At 38.2% G+C, this 21,095-nt stretch overlaps 1 protein-coding gene across 1 annotated transcript; it reads left to right on the top strand.

The window, feature by feature from the left end:
• The first annotated feature begins 5,444 nt into the window (after positions 1-5,444).
• abraa (actin binding Rho activating protein a) lies at positions 5,445-12,761 on the top strand. The gene is made up of 2 exons (XM_042497670.1): positions 5,445-6,597; positions 11,587-12,761. The coding sequence occupies exons 1-2, from the start codon at positions 5,971-5,973 to the stop codon at positions 12,022-12,024; spliced, it is 1,065 nt and encodes a 354-aa protein (XP_042353604.1). The 5' UTR covers positions 5,445-5,970; the 3' UTR covers positions 12,025-12,761.
• Positions 12,762-21,095: the final 8,334 nt, after the last annotated feature.

The raw sequence follows: 21,095 nt of genomic DNA, 5'->3' as shown, positions 1-21,095 counted from the left end.
TAATACTGTGACTAAATATCCTGATAATATATCCTGGGGCCTCTGGTTATTCCCACCCTAATCTCGCCATGGGGTTGCAGATTGCAGCCAGTTGAAACTTCTCCCATGAGCCGAGCTTGTAGGAGAACTACAGAGACGGACGAGAAATTGTGAAAAATGCTGAATTTCGGATGATTTCTGAAAAGATGCGTCTTGTTTTTCAACTGCAACAAAAAAGTGTTCGGGATTTTCTTCCATTCCAATTTGCTTCCTCTCCATGGCAACAGTTGCCGAGCCTCATGGGTGTTGTAGTATTTTGCGCTGTCCGTCAGTGCCAAACTGACAGACAGAAAAAACCCTATATGAATATATTACATCATCTGGGAGAGTCCTGTGATTCTATGTTACATAACACGGAGGATTCTGTACAGTTTTTCATTAGAAGTACTTGCTGACAGTACACACTAACAAGTACAGGTTCACATTTGAAATACTGCAGCCAGGTTGTCATTGGTTCTGTTGCATAATCACATTTAGGAATCTGACAAAATGATTAAACAATGAAATTCCAACTTCTGCAGAGAGAGAGAGAGAGATTGCAGAGGGCTTTCGGCATGCGTGTACTTTTCAACATCACATGTTTGAGCCCAGCTCATAAATCCTCTCTTCCTGACTCTCTACACATTTTGTCATTAATGCCGAGCAAACCCAATTACATCAGATCAATCAATCTCTGAAAACTTCAATACAACTCATGCAAACTCAAAAGACTTACTGATACTTTTTAAGTTTGCTTGCCATAAATTTTATGGCTTTTTACTTATTCCTTGTAAACCAACAGCTTATCATCATGAGTCTGAGCAGATGGAGGCCTGGCTAGGTGAGATTAGAGCAGACCTCGGTCAACAGAAACATTTTTCATTGTAGCAAAGACTATAAACATTTTTTGTGACCAAACCAACTCTACTGTAAATTCTTTTTCTGACAGACACTTTGCAGCCTGTGCATACAACCACAAATGGTGGTAAATTAATGAAGAGGGCTATAGACACTGCAGCGAGTACAACAAGCCCTATTAAGTAACATAATTCAAATAACTTATATAGCAAAAAACAACTATAAACAACAACAGCATGAAGCTTTACAAAGGGAGACAACACAAACAGAAATACATGGGTATGTGTGATTGTATGAGTATGTATGAAATATCTATTTTATTGACAACCTGCCTAACTTTGTGTTGCATGACCTGCCTGTGTTTTAAATGCATAGAAAATACATTAACCTCATGGTGATACCACAATTATCATCATAGATCATCAGACCTGTTATTGATGATTAATTAACAGCTCTCACATTTAAACAGACTTTTCAAATTACTGCACAATTCAGGATAAAATGGAAAGATCATGGACAGGGAAATAATGGCTTAAATGTAAGCTGAATTAAAATTATGATAATAACATGATACTTTCATTATGATATTACATGTCTGACAGCCCACTGCAGCGCACGGACATGTCCAACAGCCCGCTCCAGTACAAACATGTCTGACAGCCGCTCCGGCTTATAAATTTGATAAATAATAATAAATCATATGTTTATTACACTCCAAAAAAATATTTTCAATATACTACATGCAAAGCAGTTTTTTGCTGATTTGTGGGATCAAAAACGACAGTTTGAATGGATTTCAATGGAGCATTTTTTGCTCTTAACAGAATGAATGTAACACTTTTGTTTACAGAGTGTATTTTAGACTTATCGAAGGAGCTGAGCTGGAAATTCCAAAATTAAACAGAACAAAATACATAATCTTGTCAAAATGTATGCCATATGCATGAACGCAACCAAAATCATCAAAAACTTTAGTACGAAAAATGTGTAAAATGTGCCAAACAGTCCCTGAGGGTTAATATCATTATAATTACGTTATGATTTCTTTTAGGTCTGTCTGTTACCAAATGTAAAATATAAAATAGTCCTAATTTTAGTGAGCCTAAAGTTTACTTAAGTGCCCTTAGGCAACACACAGATTCCCTGCCAGTTTACTGCTCTGCAGCAGAACCCGCTCTACCCTGCAGGTGAAGAAACTCTGAGTTTTCCTACAGGGATCAACATTATTATCCAGTCGATGACTCACCGTTCACATACAGTACAAAAAAAAAAAACACCTTTCCTCTGATAAAGTCACGTACAAATATTGGTATCATTACACACCCTGCTCACACCTTTCTCATTGCTTTCAAGTGCCAGCCATGTCTATTTCTGTACAAGCCTGCCGTGCACAGCGAGCGGTGGGAGCGTGCACGTGAGGCAGCTGCTGGCATAAGGCCGGGAACTTGAAGCACACACACATGCATATGCCAGAAACCTGAGCCGGTGACAGCTTGGACCCTGGTTGGTTATTTTAGTCTGCAGATATTCAGAGGACTCATTCAGCTTTGTCTGGCTGCAGCAAAGATACGACTGTTTCAGCAGGACTGAAAAGTATTGTTTGCTTTTGTTTGTCAAACAAATGAACCTGAGTTCTTTATGTTGTGTATGACAGTGATGCAACAAGGTTCAACTAAATGATCAACACCTAATACAACTAAAAAGCTTTGGCTTATCAACATGTTTTTACTGTAATTATAGCAGCAATAGCAAAGAATTAAATCATGAATAAAACCGAATTATAGTTGGAAGTTACCTTAGACTCCTTTGTTGAAATATCTCATTTAATTCTGTTTCATGCACAGTAATAACTGGCTACTGCTAATGAGCCATTTAATCACACAATAAATCTCACAGTCATTCTGTCACTCACTCTACAGTAACGCTGCTGGTTTTAATACACTTTCCCCTGTGAATATTATCACTCTCACTAATTAGCTTTTCCAAAGAGAAACTTAAACCACATTTTACATATTATGTAACAAATCACATGAGAGTAAATCTTTGGGGAATATGTGCTGAAAAATAAACAGGTTCATTAGTTTGTGTCAAAGTTGTTTCTTTGTTCATTACAAACAACAACAGACTCATTTCAGATAAAACTACAGAGGCAGCCAGCTTTTGTATGTATATATTTGTTACTGAAAACTTATAGTTTGTCCCAATTTGAGATCACTTGACAAAAAATACAGATTGTTACAAACTTCATGTAAAACAGCAAAGAAAAAAAAATGTTGTGAGACAGTAAGGGTGGGAATAACAGGAGGCCCCACAATACGATATTATCACAATACTTAAATCAGGATACAATATTATTACAATTTTGAGTCTTGCAATAACATATATTGCGATCTATTGCAATTTAGTACCTTTTTTCAATTGTACATCATGTCCCCAAAAGAAATTTGGGTCAATATCTATTTAATCTAATAAGATTAGGTTTTAAAGCTGAAGTTTCTCTCCCCATTAATTTTTACTGCAGCAAAATGTATCTTCTGACTGAAATAGCAGTTGATTTAATTGGCCACCAAAAGTTTAATGTCTATTTGCATTATTCCTATTTTTTATAATTAAAAGAATGGATACTTGTGGTCTGTGTATTGATAAAGTACTGTGGCATAAAATATAGCAATACTATGCTGTATTGATTTTTTTCCCCCCACCTCTATGGGGCAATAAAATCCTAATTTCCCTTACCTTCCACTGTTGATATTCATTTTCTAAATATTATTGTTAACTATTTCTTGTTGCTGTTTCTTCAAAAAGAAGTCATGGTTTCAGTGAACGATGACACTCAAACGTGTCAGTCTATAGCAGGGAGACTCAACTTGTTTTGCTTAGGGGCCTCTTAATGACAGGAGGTCAAGGGCCAATCACAAAAGCCCCATACATGTTTCTAGGATTTTAGGACATTTCTAGGCTTTAGTACATTTCTAGGATTTTAAAGAAATTTCTAGGATTTTAGGATGTTTCTAGATTTAAGGACATTTCTAGGATTTTACATCACTGCTAGAATTTTAGGATATTTCTGGGATTTTAGGATACTTCTTGGATTTTAGGATGTGTTAAGGATTTTAAGACATTTCTTAGATTTTAGGACGTTTCTTGGATTTTAGGATGTTTCTAGGATTTCAGATCATTAGGGTTTTAGACAAGATCTCTATCGGAGGTTGCAGGGATCCTCCTCTTTTTTTTCATAAACAAGCGCTATTTTGATGCTGTTTTATGCACTGTGGCACCTTATGTTTACTAAAAGTACAAAAACAATTCCCAGTGTGAATCACATTTTTTGGTGGGGGGGGTTATTGTTAATTGCGGGCTATAAATTGAGAATCACTGGTCGAGAAAAAAAAGAACAGTAAATTTGTTCATTTCCATCTCAATGATATAGAAAATGGGTTTCATTTTATTTTCCTTTGTCCTTTATTTTTACCGCGAGTTTGTTTAGTTTGTTTGGATAAAAGCGATGGTAGGCAAAAATCTGGAAAAGACAGAAAAGCAGCAGACTTTGAAATTACACCCTCCTCCTCAATCAGGCTTTCACCGAAGGGACATGCACTCGCATCTGTATTTGTAGAACAGCCAACAGGAGCGCCCTGTTGGCGCTCTCTGAAATGATCTGTGATTGGCCAACATGTCTTTTCACAAGATTTTCTTAAGCATGGAAACAGAGCCAAAAGGAGGAGCAGAAGTCTAGTTTTTTCTGTCCCTTTGAATTACAATATGCTCAAAAGATATTGTGGGAACACCAAAATAAAAGTGCTTACCTCAGGTTTAAACTGAATCTTAATTTGTAAATATGGATGACGTACGAGGACCAAGCTGGCTGACCACATACAAAAACTGTACAAAATACTGCAATGCCAATTAAACAACAATTAAGCAACAAAAAATACTAATAACAACAAATACAAACGTCATCAAAAACATCAGATGAGGGCTGAGAACATGTGAGTAAGATGCATTTAAAGCCAGTATGGAGTCACCGCAATTAAACCTAACACATACACACAGTGCATGAGTCATCATCCAGAATTTCAATCTTGCATATTCACAAATATACACAGAGCCTGAAATAGTTCCAGCAACACATGCACAGACATGCAGACAAACACACACTCTGAGTGCTTTTTATGTGACCCACAGTTTAGGAATTCACACTCATCCATGGAAGTGATCAAAGCATAACCTGCAGTGCCGTAAATACGTTACGCATTTGAATGAAAACATTTCTATATTTACACAATGAACACACACACTCGCCTGTGATTAGCAGGCTGACTCAGAGCAAAGACCTGTTTGTGTTTCAGTGTATTTGTGTGTGAGAACAGAAAACTTCTGAGGCGCTAAAAACACTGGGCACCTGTTCCCTGGATCCCGGTGGGAGACATACCACCCCTGTCTGTGTGTGTGTGTGTGTGTGTGTGTGTGTGTGTCTGTGTGTCTGTGTGTCTGTGTGTGTGTGCGGTTGCGCTTATGAACCTGTATCACTAACAAGAATGTTGACACTGGACTTTCCTGTCTCACGTGGACGCCGTGCAGCATCACTTCCTTTACGACCCTTCCCTATTTAAAGGCCGGTGTGGAGCCAGAGGGGCTTCAGTAGGGGATTAAAGTCAAAGTCCTCGCACCCTTCACACCAGAGGCTCACCCACTGACCGACTGACGAGCTGGAAAGCTCTGGATGTTTCCGTGAAGATCCCCACAGGCTATAAAGGCTGAGATACGGATTTTTGTTCACAATTATCTGGGAAGCGTAACTTTGCAAGCCAGGAGTTTTTAAGATTTAAGTCGAAATTTGGAGCCAACAAAAGTTGAAGATTTGCTCGGACAGATAAATGTTTGACTTTTTTTCTTCACACTAGACTTCTGAACAAAACCAGAGCAATTTTGAGAGATTCTGAGAATTCTTAAGACTGGAAACTGTGCAACACATAGACAACTCCTGCAAAGGCTTATTACAGTTCTCTAACAGCAGAGTCGATTTCTGCAGTATTAGGGAAGACAAGAAAAATACCAATTTCTGGAAAGCGTATTCTCTAGAATCATTTCACCATGAGTAGCAGCGGGACCACGACAGTTAAACCACAGGAGCCTCCTGCTTTCAAACGGGCAGTACGCAAGATAAAATGTGCCGCTATGGTGGCCAACTTAGCCAAAAGTTGGCAGGGCTGGGCCAACGAACACTCCAACAAGCAGGACGCCATCCCGAGCGGCTGGATGCCGTCATCTGTTGAAGAGGCAGACACAAGAGAGCGTACCCATCAGACTAAACTTACCATCACCCCGCGTGTCATCGCAGTTGATGCCGTGAGTGGGAGTAAGATCCGAACTGGTTCTGTGATAAAGACTGTCAAGCCAAAGCGCAGCGAGTGCAGCAGCAACGATTTGGTCAACGCCATCCGAGGCAAGATGGAGTCAGGCCCCGGAGAGAGCAAGCCGTTCCTTGGCAATGAGTCGCCAACACGGCGGCGCCAGATGAGGGCGCTACAGAGCTCAGGAGGAGGAGGACTAATCCAAGACAGAAAGCTTTTGCTTCAGGAGAAGAAGGAGGGGTCGAGGAGCAGCAGTGTTGACACAGAGGACAGCGGGCTGGGAGATGAGGCCAGCCTCAGTGACAACAGCGAATCAAAATCTGAGCAGGGCGACATTCTGCCCAAGAAACACACCAGCAGGCCCAAGGTAGTGTTCATCACAAAGAGTAAAAATGGCTGAAAAAAATTCACACGATGATATAAAGTCACCAACATAATTCAAATTAGCATCAATCATTATCGCAACATAAAGAATGTATCAAGTAACTGTAGAAGACATCGCTTGAGGTCAGTCAAGTTGATTTTGTCGGTCCAGTGCAGCGTACAAACTTAAACCAGCTTGATTTCATGTAAACTGGCTGAACCAGCGTTTGTCATTACAACACGTTCTGGCAACTTTTGAAGTAGCCTAACTCACAGCGCTACAGCCAACTCAAACAGCATTAGTAATATGACAGCGTGATTAATATAATATCATGTTTAGAAACAGACTAACGGAAGGACTGGTGTCAAACTGGTCGTGTGAAATCTTCTGCAGAGCCAAGTGGCCGATGGCGGTTCCACGAAAGAGATCAAATTTCAGCAGAGGGGGGAGAGCGGCGCGTTTGTTTACTCTTTAGGGTGTTGAGAGGAGACATGGCAAAATGTAAAAACAGAAATTACTGTTGCATTTCACATTTCCTACAGTCCTTGATCACAATATGTACTATTATGCAGGTTTGTGAAACACAATTCCATTCCATGACTGTTCCAAAACTTTTCCAGGCCAGGAAATTGGTATTTGCAAATTCTATGACTTTTCCAGGTTTTTCGGACGTTCTAAGGATCCTGAAATACTCTCAGTATAGCATACACTTAAACTTAGGGTTGGACGATATGGCTTTAAAATAATATTGCAATATTTGCAGGCTATATTGCGATACATGATATATATCTCAATATTTTAAAATGTCCTTTAAACTAATATTAACTACTGAAATACAAAACTGCTGAATAAACTGCAGTTACAATAACATTAAATATAGTAGCTACCATTATATAATAAAGTGCTGTTATGATAACATTTATTTTATATGGTTATAAGGACATTTATAATGAAATATAATATAAATATTATTGCTATAATTGAATAAGTCAAAGGGACCCATGGTGCTTTTATTTTGGAGGACCTGACTCATCTCAGGAAGTGTCGATGTTGTTGCTGTGGACTTGAAGCTTCTGGTCAACAGTTGGATATTAGCATTAACAGACAGAAACCGTGACGCCTTTAACTGTGAGGATTTATTCACTGTGAGCGAGCAACAAACAAACAGCTCTCCAGTTCATATATCATTCATATATGCAGATTCCACTGGTGCTCTGTGGTCACAAAATGGCCGGAGCTCTGCAGATACAAACACACGCCCCATCTACGCACGCTACCACCACTACCACTCAATTAGTTAGACTGTTACCGCAGTGCCGTTAAACGTGATGATTAATTCACTGTAACCTGGAAACAAACAAATAGCTCTTCACTTCATGTATTAGTCGTAGTGGTGCTCCATGGTCGCAAAATGCTACTAAATATTCACGATCTGGAGTTCTGCAAAAGCCCTGTTTTGTTTGTGTGTCTGTGAGAGGCAGAGAGCCGTAGAAAAGAGCAAAATAACCTAAATGCCTGTGGCTTATAAAAAAAAAAAAACGACACAACAATTTATACTTGATGTCATGTTATATTATTATTGCACATGGAACAAGCTGCGATACATTGAGTATATTCCATGCTGCGCACCCCTACCTGTAACATGAAACGTGGGGGTATTACAAATGTTTCTGGTAGTATGAAACATGCTTTTCAGTGTGCAGCTCGGACCAACTGTAGATTTCACTACCAACCAACCTCTGTTGGAAACATCCTTTCTAAATATCCAAATAACTAAAATGATAGAAAGGTAAAGGCTGCAAGGGGGCACTTTTTGTAGTTTGTCCTCCTTACAAAGCACAGAAAGAAAGTGAAAACAGAGATGGCACAAAAGGACAAACACTGAAATATTTCTGGGTAAAACCCAAACTTGTCATTTTATGACACAGGTCGTGCAAGAATCGGTCCTTTGCACATTTAAGTGTTGTTGGTGAGAAGATTACAGAAGACTCAATATGAGTATCTGGAGTTATGTAATTGCCCTTTAATGATTTTTTTTTTAAGCATGAGACAGTGGATTATACACAAGTTTTGACCAGACACTTCTGAGTTTCTGCTGTTTGATCTCTCTATAACCACAATGTCACAGATCAAACACACAGTGGAGGACAAATACCCTAAATTAGAGCATAAATGTTCCCACACGGGTCACACAGCGTGAATAAACAAGCTGAAGCAGAGTTCCCTTTGATGTCACCTGAAGAAATCCAAACCCCTCATAGACACCAAACAGCATAACAGTTGCATAACTGCGATTAAAAAAAAATCCCTCCTATAAAAGGTAAAGGAGCCGGCAGGAGGCCCCCCTCGACGTGTTGAGGGGGTCGCCAGAAAGCCAGGCCAACTCATAAAAACACAAGTTGGACGCAATGGAATATATGTAAATAAATATAGTCCTGCGCTGCAACGTGTTCCCCAACCTGACCTTCAGGTGGAACAGCCAGGGGGAGGGGAAATGAGGTTAAGGGACATGGGCAAGAGAGGTAACATGAGAGGCAGACACTGTGACGAGAATAAATGAAAGAAAAAATAGGAAACCTTCACAAGATATGAGAAAGTGTACAGACATTTAATGTATTTATTTATTTTTTATCTATAAGTGGATATGTTTGGATATGTTTACATTATGTAAATCCCATCTGGATAAACTGGTTTGATAAATGTTTAATATTAACATCTGAAAAGTGAGAGACTGGTTTAATGATTGAGCGAAATTCTTGGCAATCTGGCCAACAGCCTTTAAACTATTTATGTTGGTTACAGGAAAACCACTAGCAGCTGTGTTTCCGTGTCTACCAACTTCTTAGAAAACATGTAACAAAAATATCTGTCTCTTAAACTGCAGGATGCTCTACTTTTTACCACAACCTTTTATCCACACTCGTTGGTGCAGTAAACTGAAGAGTGGCAAAATTAACCAACAGGCCAGGGATACTCAAATTGCTTAGCATGGAGGCCATAGGTTTCTAGAATTTAAGGACGTTTCTAGAATGTGAAGATGCGTCTGGGATTTTAGGGAACTTCTAGGATTTGAGAACATTTTCTAGAATTCTGGAACAATCTCGGATTTTAGGACATTTGTAGGGCTCAGGAGGACATTAGGGTCTTGGCTCAAACCTCTGTGGGGGGTTGTGGGGGAACCTCTACTGGGACTTTATTTTTGATAAACACGCTCTATTTTGATGCTTTTTAATGCACTCTGACACCCTATGTGTACTAAAAGTACAAAACAATCCCCAGTGTAATTAAGTTTATTTTTATTGTAAATTTAAAAAAGGCTCGGGGCGGAGTGGCACTTGACACCATTGACATTCAACTGTTGACATTACTATCTTGAACACATATATAATTCTTTTCCAGCCATGGTAATGTTCATGATTGCACTATTTGGCACTGGAAATAAATGCTGAGAGCCAAAGATAGAGGCAAAAAGAGAAAAGGAAGAACAACAGTGATCATTATTGCTTTAAAGGTTCACAGAGTTTTGCAAAGGGTCATGACACATCTTCACTTTTCATAGAGCGAATACCAAAGAGATACACTGACACTGATCTGAAGGCCTGGCAAGCTGACGAAAATACCGAGGGAGGAAGATGGAAAGAGAGGGGAGGGGGAGCAGACGGAGGTTGGGGTGGGAGAAGAGATGAAAAGGAAGGGTCATAAGATTTTGCTGAATGAGGGCATGAAGGAATAAGAGAGTATAAGAGGGGAGACAAAAACAAAATGAGACAAAAGTAGAAATTAGGGGTTTTTTTTAGTTTGAATTTGTCAGTAACAACGCTTCTGTTTCATGAAAAAAAGTCAAAAACCAAAATGTTGCACTTTTTGTCCAGTATCTGAAAACATAAAATGTTGCAAAAATGCAAAAAAACAAAATAAAACAAAAACATAGAAGCGGCTGTGCGTGTTCTAGTTTATATGGGCATACCAAAGGTGTTTCCATTACTCTATATGTATGGATGGAAACATAGCAACAGCCACGACAGGGATCAATTACACCAACTAGAGGGGAGTTTATTTTAAGACTGAGGGTCATTAATCAACATTAACATAAAGGCAGAGGAGCGGCGTCAATGCTGAATTTTTAGCAAGTCTGAAAGACAGGAAACAGCAGGGGCTATGGGAGATCTGGTCCAAAATTTGACAAAAGCTTACACATTTCAGCAAAGTCAGCAGAACTGAAAGCAAGAGATTTTTTTTAAATGGTTATGAAATTTGTGCAGCAGAGGCAGATACTGTATATCCTGACTGTTAGTCCCTTGCAGGGTTCATACACATTTTAACCAATAAATATCCATGACTTTGAGGCAAATTTTAGAGACCATACATTCTCTGAAACAACTATAGATATTCCTCATCGATTTGTTTTTTTTTCAATTACTATATAATAGAGTGGTTAAATGTATATTATTGAAAAAAACAAGGACTTCAAAACAGTATTATAATTGAATATTTAAATATAATGTAGGGACAGTTTGTTATTTATGAGAGGAGGTTGTGCAAAAATATTTTTTAAGCACTTGAGTTTATTTTGGCTTAGGGGCATACAACTTTAAATGGCTGTATTTTGTATTTCTTTTGCTACAATTTTTTAAAGAAAACATGCCCTCCAAACTGAGATGAGATTTTTGGTAATTTTTTAATCTGATTTTCTGATTGTATTTGGATTAGATTTTTAAAAAGAAATGCTTGCAAAGGCAAGTTTCTAAAAGAAAAACAACTGTTGGCCATTTATGATTTGATGACATCACTATGACATCATCAGATGCCGAGCTAAAGGAAAGTTTCAAGCAGTTCTCACAATGACAAGTAAACTGATTTGCAAAACTGTTAACGTGCAACTTTAAAAAAGAAGCTAATTTTGATAAGTTTCACTCTGCTTATTTGTTTATTATGAATTATCAATCATATTTAAACTCGAATGTTAACCTGCACACCATCTTTTATCTCCAGATTAAGATTGCCACTACGGGCGACATCAAAAACCGTTGGCAGCAGTGGTCTGAGCAGCACATGGTGGGCCAGAAACTCAACCCCTTCAGCGAGGAGTTTGACCACGAGTATGCCATGGCCCAGCGCCTCCGCAAGGGCGACTCCGGCTATGGTCGACCCAAAGACGGCTCCAAGACGGCAGAGAGGGGCGACAGGGCCCAGAAACACATCCACAGGGAGATGGAGGAGATGGTGTGGATTATCAGAGACATGGGCATAAAGGACAAAGAGGGGAGGACCATCATTACCTTTGGTCGGCTCTTTGACCGCTACGTGAAGATCTCGGATAAGGTGGTGGGCATCGCGCTGCGCTGCCGCAAACACAAGATGTTGGACTTTGAAGGGGAGATGCTGTGGAAAGGACAGGACGATGATGTCATCATTACATTGAGGGACTAAGGACAGATGTTACATCTTATGAACATTCACACATGCAAACACGCCTACAGCACCTGCACACAATGCCACAACCACAATGCCACATTGTGCGAGCGAGAAAAATGGAAGAATGTTTGGAAGAGACAAAATAATACGGCAAGAGTATAATGTTCAAATAATATGTAAGATAACACACACAGCTTCAGGGATGGACATGCTGGAAGGAAACTGTAGTTTTATCAGTTATCAGTAGTCAAATTTAAATTTAATGTACATAAATTATTAAAGGACATGTGACTGTGCATGTGGAGGCTGCACACACACTAAGACACACACACTGTTTCTCACAGCAGACTCATTAGTTCTTCTCATATACCTGACAGGTCATCCGGTGAAAGGAAGCTATCTTTAGCATGCTAACCATGCTCGCCTTGCTAACTATGCTGCTACATGCTGGAGGCCTCAAGCATCCACCACAATGCCAGTCACGCTGGACATCTTCACCGAGTCTCTGGCTGAGGAAACTTTGAGTAGCCATTATGTTATCCCTCATGGATAATATTTTGGACTTTCTTGGTGTTTTAGACGGACTTAATGGTAACAGGACAGAAAACCAGATAAATGTTCCCTGCAGGATTTTATTGTTTGTTTTTTTTGTCCTATTTTGCTCAATCTTGGTGGTGTGGAGGACAAAAAAAATGACAATATATAAACAAATAAGTAAATAAATGGAAAAAAATCATTTTAAAAATAACTAAATAGGGAAGAAAGAAAGAAATATATGGCAAATTTTAGTAACAATAAATGCACAAATACATAAATAAATGTAAGTTGATAATTAAACCTGAAATCATGAAATAAATATCTTAAAAATAATTTCTACATTTTTGTACAACCACATTCATTTATTACTGTATTTCTGTGTCTGGCAGTAGGCCCATTTATTTATTTATTTATGCATTTATTTATTTATTGTATATATGCTTTTATCATTCTTTCATTAATTTGTTTGCTTATTTCTGTAATATATTGATTTCTTCACACTTTTATATATTTACTGATACAACATACTGTACTTACATTTTTCGTCCTTCATATGCCAGCAGAGCTTACACAGTTTGAGCAAAAATCTACATTAAGGCAAACACAAAAGAGGGAAAATATAAAGAGGTACCATAAATAAAAGCTCCATTTAGTTTTGTTTTTTTGTATTGCTTTGTTTTTACATTGTTATTATGTGCACAAATAAAAAAAAACATATTTTGTGCAAATACTTTAAGAAAGACAAGTGGGTGTATGTATTGGAATAATTTCTCCACATTTTTAAAAAACAGTTATAACTTGTTCTGAACCACACTAATTATCTGTTAACTGATTTCCATCCAAATGATGACTGTTTTCTCTTGATTTTAAGAAATGCTCTGGAGAGTTGTGTGATAAGCACTCACCTGCCAACATTTTGTCTGTAAAGGAACCCAGCAAAAACAAAAAGTTTGACTCATAGAAATCTTAACTCTGTATGTTTAGGAAAAGTTTTGTTTCTTGAGTGCATTTGCAAAGTGTGACTGTTTTGATGTAAATGATTGTATCATTAAATGTATTTTACCTCATTTTAACATTTGGGACATTTACTGCTGGAATTGTGTTAAATGAAATATAGTGTAAAGATTTGAACATTTTCTTCTTTCAAAGTGAAAGCCTGAGTCTTCTTACAGAAGGACAATTTTGCTACAAAAACTGTGCAGCGTGATGCATCATACACAGATAGAGATTATTGTAAATATTCTCACAGATGTGTCATTACAACACCCATTTAGTATTAAGAATAAAAATGTGTCTTTTTGCTGTGGTCAGAGTGTAACATGGAAGTCAATAAAGCCTGACATTTAAATGTTGATATCCTTTGTTAAACTGGGTAGTGTGGTACTGACCTACTAAGCAAATATTGTGTATTGGTCCTCAGTGGCAGCACGAAAACACATTCATCATCAACTTCAGTGTCTGTTATTTCAGCAGCACAACATATTAACATACTCTCTCAAGCCTGACACATTAACAACCATAAAACTGCTCTTAGAAAGGGTCTGGTACAATTAACTCACAACTACTCAACTACTGCAACGAATATTTCAACCCAGCATGAATTTATGTGTACCAGGGTATCTACACATATTAGACACTTAAACTAAATGCTTTATAAGACCTTTTAACATATATTTTTAACCAAATTTAAAACTATTTTTTTTTTAAAAAATCATACTTTTCATATTCAAGCAATGCATGTAAGTATAACGTTTAGTATACATGGGCAGGGGTAGGTTTTATATATGAATATAGTTATTATTGTGAGTTACACTGACATTTTGTCAACAGATAAGCGCAAGTATAAAGTAAAAAGATATTAGGTTTAGGGGTAGGTTAAAAGATTTGTGCAACCAGAAATGTGGATTTACTTTGACAAGAAATTACTTATAATGTGAAGGAACAGATTTTTTATTTTTTTATTTTTATGGTTTGATCTTTAACAGTTAATATTATGTTCCCAACCTTTGTTTCTACGCTGCAAAGTTTATTTTCTTGGTGAAATTTTAAATGGGACTTGTGGAAAGATGCCTGATTCCTGATGTTAGCCTAAGGTTTCATTACATATGATTTGTTCAAGGACTGTCAAAGATTTGAAAATGTAAGGATTACTTCAGGTTTTACAGTTTTTTAAAAAAAAATGTAAATTTCTATTTATTGAAGTGTAATCAATTTTGCAGTTTCAGCTGTTTAAAAAAACATGCCTTTCAAGTCTGACAGTGGATTTTAAGGCTCAGGGAACTTTTAAATTAATTAATAAAAATATACCTTAATAAAGTTAAGCCTCTATGACCCTCCTATATGGTCAAATAAAAACAAACAGTCCCTCGGCATGCTTAAAACATCATCTGACATACCTCCACTGTTTCCCACCACCCCTCCCTTCTCATAAATAACGCACAGTCCCTTAATGTTGTCGGGTTTACCATGAGAGTTTAACTTAGACGGCAAACTAAATTCTTCTTAGGTTGACCAACAGCCGCCTCTAAACACACCCCAATAACTATAAAGTGGAGTAAAATAAAAGATTTAACAAAAACAGTTAGCAGGAGCTTATTAAAGTTTCCCAAACGTCTACAGCACGAGCGGGACGAACCGACAAAAACGATGTTTACAAGTTCGTCGCCATTTAAGCTAACATGCTAGCCCTCGGTCAACACCGTGGGCTAAACTACTACTTTACTCACAAATGCCGCTTTCATAAATACATACATAAACATTCACTTTCAAAACATTTACCTAACATCATAACGTTTTATATTTATAACATTGTAGACACAAACTTACCCGTTTAGCAGGAGAAAACCGTTTGTTGTTGGAGATAGCAGCCCCTGAGTGAAGGTGTTCCCAGAGTGAGGAGCGCCGCTGCTGCCCCCTACAGGCCCGGACAGGCTCCAACACTGGCACGGTTCAGAGGGTAAAGGTAATAAAAGCCTTAAATTCTCTTAATTTCTTTGGGGGAGAAATGGAGAAAAGGCAATGAGCAAGTCAACAAATCAGCAAGAAATAAGAAAAAAAAAATTACCTGGCAAATAGTGTCCGCCTCCCCTCAAAAATGACCTGAAAAAATAAATAAATAAAAATAAAGCTTTTTAAAAATTATTTTCTAAATCTACTAACTTCTTAAAATTTGCAAAACTCCACCAGAGTTTGTTAAACCCTTTATTTTATTTTATTTTATTTTATTTTAAAACATGGGAAATGGACAATGACCAAGTTGCCAATAAATGTTGCAGAAATTGCAGATTTTCTACTTCAGAATTAGTTTTTAGAAAGAGAGGAGGATTAATAGAAAATAATTTTTAAAAATAGGGAAAATGTCCGGAAAACTATATTTATACGTATAATTATTTTATATTTCAAATAATATTACAAGGGAAAAAATACATACATATTTTACTTTCAATACTTTTTTCTTTTTTTTTCTTTCTTTTTTTCTATCTTCGGGTCATTTTCTTATAATTCTTTGCTACTTTGTTTCAAAGGGATAAAATAAAGCTGACATGTTTCAAACGGCACCAGAGTAAGGTTTTACACCAGCCCAAATGAAACGCAAAAAGAGGGGACACCCACATTTTTTTCCCAACACATCAAAATTAATTAGGTGTGAAAGCTGATTCAGATTAATAAGGGAGCCACAATCCACCTATCATCTCCTTACTAAAAACCCAACTAAAAGATGCAGAAAGGATTATTTATAGTTTTGTTTTGACTTTACATTTCTACCTGGCGCTCTTGATATGCTTAAGTTTCTTGGATGCTTCCCCAGTGTCCTCATTTACACATGACACTGTTGCAATGAATTATGGGCTATTCACTCTGAAAAGTCTACAAGGTTGCAGACTCACTAAAAATCCTCGGGGACGTCTCCAGAAGTTCATGCCAGAGCCCTTAAGCACTTGCTGATACTGCAGTGAGACAGTCTTAAGCCTTCATGGACTCTTGTTGCTGTCAGTCCACACACTGTTAGCAAATCGCAGAGCTTTTCCATTTTTCCTGCTCACCTTCACCATCACTGCATCTCCTGCTGCTACCAGGTGTCCTGCAGAGGAGGCGATGGGAGAACAGGAGCTGGTATGAGGAGTGGTGAGTGACAGTGGAGGCTTTGGCACAGCTGGGATAATCCAGATATTGCCGTATGAATAAGCAGCACGATAAAAACTGCAGCAGCTTCTCAAAGTTTTCTGTTGCTGTTTTCAATTAAATTACTTTTTGCTTTGTTTCACCTAAAATGACATGCCTTTCTTGCCCCCTTTTAGACTAAGTTCATTTTCTACCTGAGAAGCTGCACACCAGAACACCAGAATCCACTTCATATTTGACACAAGTGTCATACATAACTATGACAAAATGCTTAAAACATCCTGTTTTTCTGAAAAGGGACTTGCTGAATTAAGCAAATCTAGACTTGTGAAGCGGTTCATATTCTTTTCCTCTTACACGAGTGAATTGCTTTGCAAGTCATTGCAACACATTCACATTCCATATTATTTTAGTTATTATAGTTATTTTTTATTAGTTTTTATTTGTATTAGTTTTATTTTTGTTTTCAATTGTTTAATTAGTAATAAGTTTAATTTTATTTAGTTTCTAGAGTTTGCTTGTTTCAGTTTAGATTTTATTGTTTAAAATGTTTTAGTTTTCTTTTTATTAATTTCAGTGTGAGTTTCATTTGTTTGTTGGTTTTTTATAATATAGGTGGTATCTGATAGGGGCAAGTCTGAATAGCTTCACAATAGGTATTAAATACCAACACAGCACTTTGTAAAAGCAACTGACTCACAGACAAGTCAACACGTTCTCATCCCAATTTGTCACATGTTGCCGCTTTGAAATGGACTTCCACGTCTACATATTACGTTCTAGGTATTCTTTTGTGCCTGCTATTTTGTTCTGGGATGCCACTACCATGATAGAAACACAAGCACATGGTGGGATGATGATGCACGTGGTTATGTTTAGACAACACAAGCACATGGCAACCAACACCGGGACGTGAACAAAAGCACATGCTGGTACGGATGGTTAGGGAAAAATATATATAAAACATCATATTCAGACAGGAATCGAACACCAAACTCTTGCATAAAAGTTCCAAACTTGATGGTTCGATTGATTTTGTTCCTTCTTCTCTTTTTTTTTTTAAGTTTCTTTATGTCCATTATTGTTGTTGCTTTCTGTTATCCAATCCAACATCACTGCTTTGATGACTTTGTAAAAAAAAAAGTTGTGGAAAAAAACCCATTACTGTCAAACGGGGAGCAAACACCGGACTGATGAAAATCTACCCCCTCCCTCCCACCCACCCACCCACCCCAAAGAGACCTTTGTGCTCCTTATATCATGTCGTTGTCGGCAGCGTTTCAACCTGATGTTGTCCAGGGATGCATCATGCAGACGTTCATAGATGGCTTTTGGCATCAGGATCTTACACCTAACGCACTTAAAAAACGGCAGAATTTGATGACTTTGGAATGAAAACAGGCTGGTCTTTTACAATGGCAGCCCAGGGGGATTTTTTTGCTGCAGTATTACAAGTAGCCATTGGGAAAAATTGGCTGCAAGGCTGAGTGGCGTTCCTAGTTTGGACATAGTTAATTTGCCCCCATCATACTGCTAAAATATAAAACAGGAACTAAGACAGAGTGTTGGAAGGAAAAAGAGAAAAAAAGAGAAGATTTGGAGACAAAAAAAATGTGGATAAGGAGAGCTGGCAGAGTAATTGGTGGTGTTTTTAAAGTACCCTTGAACTGCTCCCTGTAACTTTATTTCCTCCTTTAAATCCGTCTACCAAACTGGAAAATGTCACACTAGAAAAGTGAGGTGCAGCAGGAGGCGCTTCAGTGAGAGTCTGTCAAGGCGGCTGAGTGTTGAAGCACAACTCTTTCCTACAGTATTTGGTGTCCCTGTTTTACTGAGGTGAAGCACGCTGTTGTTTGGAATTGTAATTTCCCCCGTGGAGAAAAATGATTTATGTCTCAATTTGCATGTGCACCATCTGAGGGCCTCCTGCTAGTTCATCCAATTTTAGCGTGTGAATTTGTCTTTCTGTCTTTGTGCATGCAAGTCACGCTAGCACTCGTGTGTGTGTGTGTGTGTGTGTGTGTGTGTGTGTGTGTGTGCGAGTGTGTGATGTCTTCAATGTCGGTCTGCGCATGTGCATGCAAGTCATGCCTTTGCCTCTGTGTGTGTGTGTGTGTGTGTGTGTGTCTGCCTAGTGTGACCTGCCTCGCTGTCACGCAATTGCTTTGTGCATGTGTATGTGTGAGAGAGAGAGAGACCTTAATACGGGCTGATCAGTTTGGTCGCCAGAGAGTCTGGACGTCTGCCAGAGAGAGACGGAGGGAGAAACAGTGAGTGATGTGGGGAGGAAGATTGAAAGAGAGCAGGAGAGATACTGTGAGAGAAAAGGGGAGATAGAGGTAGAGAGGAGCACAGAGGGAGGTAAAAGAGCGATGGACGTAGAGGCAGAGAGTATTCCATCTGGACAGACAGAATAAAGCTTCATACTTGGTCGTTTTTAGCTGCTGACTGTCAAACAAAATGAATCCCTCCTCTCTCCAGCTCCCCATCTCATTTTCTTCCTCCATCGTTCTTATTATTGTGTTTTCCCTTCTCCTCTCCTGTGTCTTTTTTCTTCCTTACCCTCTCATCTGAGGATTGCAGGTTATTGAGGTTTAGGGGAGTTTTTAGGAAATGTAGCCATTGGTCAGCCTACCTGTTCAGAGAGCTGATGCTGTGTACTTGCTATTAACAAGATTTTTCACACAAATAACAACAACAATGTTGGAAAATTAAGGGAAAACAAAACCAAAACAGCTTGTCTGTGCTGCTGCTTTTTTACCGTCATGCAATAAGTTCACGACATATTGTCTCATATTGTTAAATACTGATGTTCATTGGCCCGCTATGTCAAACATGATGGTACCCATAGTATCTTTTCAAAATAAATGTCCCTTTTCACAGGGGATGTATGGATTCTGCTTTTTAAAATGAACTCACAACAAAGGTAAACACCTTGTTTTTAGGTTTACTTCCTGGGATCTAGGTAAAAAAAGCATGTGGTTAGGTTTCAGAAAAAAACGTAATGGTTCTGCTTAAAATAATTACGTTTGTCCCAAATGTTACATATACAAATACATTTAACTTGGTTTAACAACATTATTCCACTAGCTCTCCGTGTTCACTTTTTTTGCCTCCACATCTTTTATTTCTTTTCCCATCCACTACTATTTCTTAGATCATATTTTATATTTTAGTATGTTGCAGCCTTGCAGCCAATTTTTCCCAATGGCCACTTGTTCTGCAGCGAAAAAAAATCCCCATGGGTTGCCCTTGTAAAAGACCAGCCTGTTCTCATTTCGAGGTCGTCAAATACCGCTGCTTTTACAGTGCTTTTGGCTTAAGAACCAGACAAACAAATAAATAAATAAAAACATTTACAAACAAATAATGGAGTTAAACTATTTTATTGACAGCTGGAATAGAATAACAATACACCAAATTGTGCATTTACTCAACAATATAACAGTTTGCCAAAGAATCTGCAAATATACTTGTGTTTTAAATGACAGTGCGGTGAATAAAAACTAAAGTCACACCACTTTGTCACTCTTCTGATAACATTCAGGTCCTCAAGGCAGCAATACATGAGCAACAAATGGAGAGCAATGCCGATGGGCATTTGCTGCTTAACGCCTTTCTAACATTAGTTTATGCTTTGAATATTTGTTGACGTTTACCTTCTGCGGCGCTAATGTCGCCAATGCCAGTGTGCCGACAGCCCAAAAGCCCAATTGGTCCAAAAATTGCTCTATTGGATAAAAAGCCAGTTTCTCTGACAGCTCGTTATCCCAAATACAACCAGCCATTGCTCCAAAGTCAGGTTTCTCAGGAAAATACACATTTCCTGCAGTTAGTTTCAGTTTTCCATTTGATCCTGTGTTTTTACCGATCCTTCTCAGTGTTTCTTAAGCTGCGCTTGAACCACCGAACCAGGTGTTTTTAGAGGCCCTTTGCAGCGTTCACTAGCATTTATTAAATGAATTTACTAGAGGGTGTTGTTTCCAACTCGTTGTTTCTAAGAACCCCTTGTGGTGTTTACCAGTGGCGCTTAAACCATCAACCTCAGGTGTCTTTACTGATCCTTCTCGGCATTTCTCAGTCACATTCAAGCCACTGAAACCTGCATGATTTTCATTGACTTATCCCTGCTTTTACAGCAGCTTTTGTGCCACCAGCTGTGGCTGTTTGAAGCCAAAACATCTTTTCCAACCATAGCCAAATGGTTTTTGTGCCTAAAACAATCCACAGGTTTACCACAGCGTTATTGAGAAGTTTAAAGCTTCTATGTCTCCGCTACAAAATAATGTACAAAGGTAACATACCAGAGAAGTACAATCTGCAGTAATTTTTTGAAGACTGGTGTGTCTAACTGCAGGCACTGTGTATTTTTTTGGAGAAACAGGACTTTGAAGTAATGGCCATTTGTTTTTGAGATAACAGGCTGT

Source organism: Plectropomus leopardus, chromosome 2, assembly GCF_008729295.1.
Source record: "Plectropomus leopardus isolate mb chromosome 2, YSFRI_Pleo_2.0, whole genome shotgun sequence".
Classification (NCBI taxonomy): Eukaryota; Metazoa; Chordata; class Actinopteri; order Perciformes; family Serranidae; genus Plectropomus; species Plectropomus leopardus.
This window is presented reverse-complemented; position numbering and strand designations above follow the sequence as displayed.

Excerpts from the sequence above, each read along its gene's own strand:
- abraa (XM_042497670.1), top strand. The coding sequence starts at position 5,971 with ATGAGTAGCAGCGGGACCACGACAGTTAAACCACAGGAGCCTCCTGCT. Across the intron at positions 6,598-11,586 it reads AACACACCAGCAGGCCCAAG|ATTAAGATTGCCACTACGGG; the intron begins GTAGTGTTCATC and ends TTTTATCTCCAG.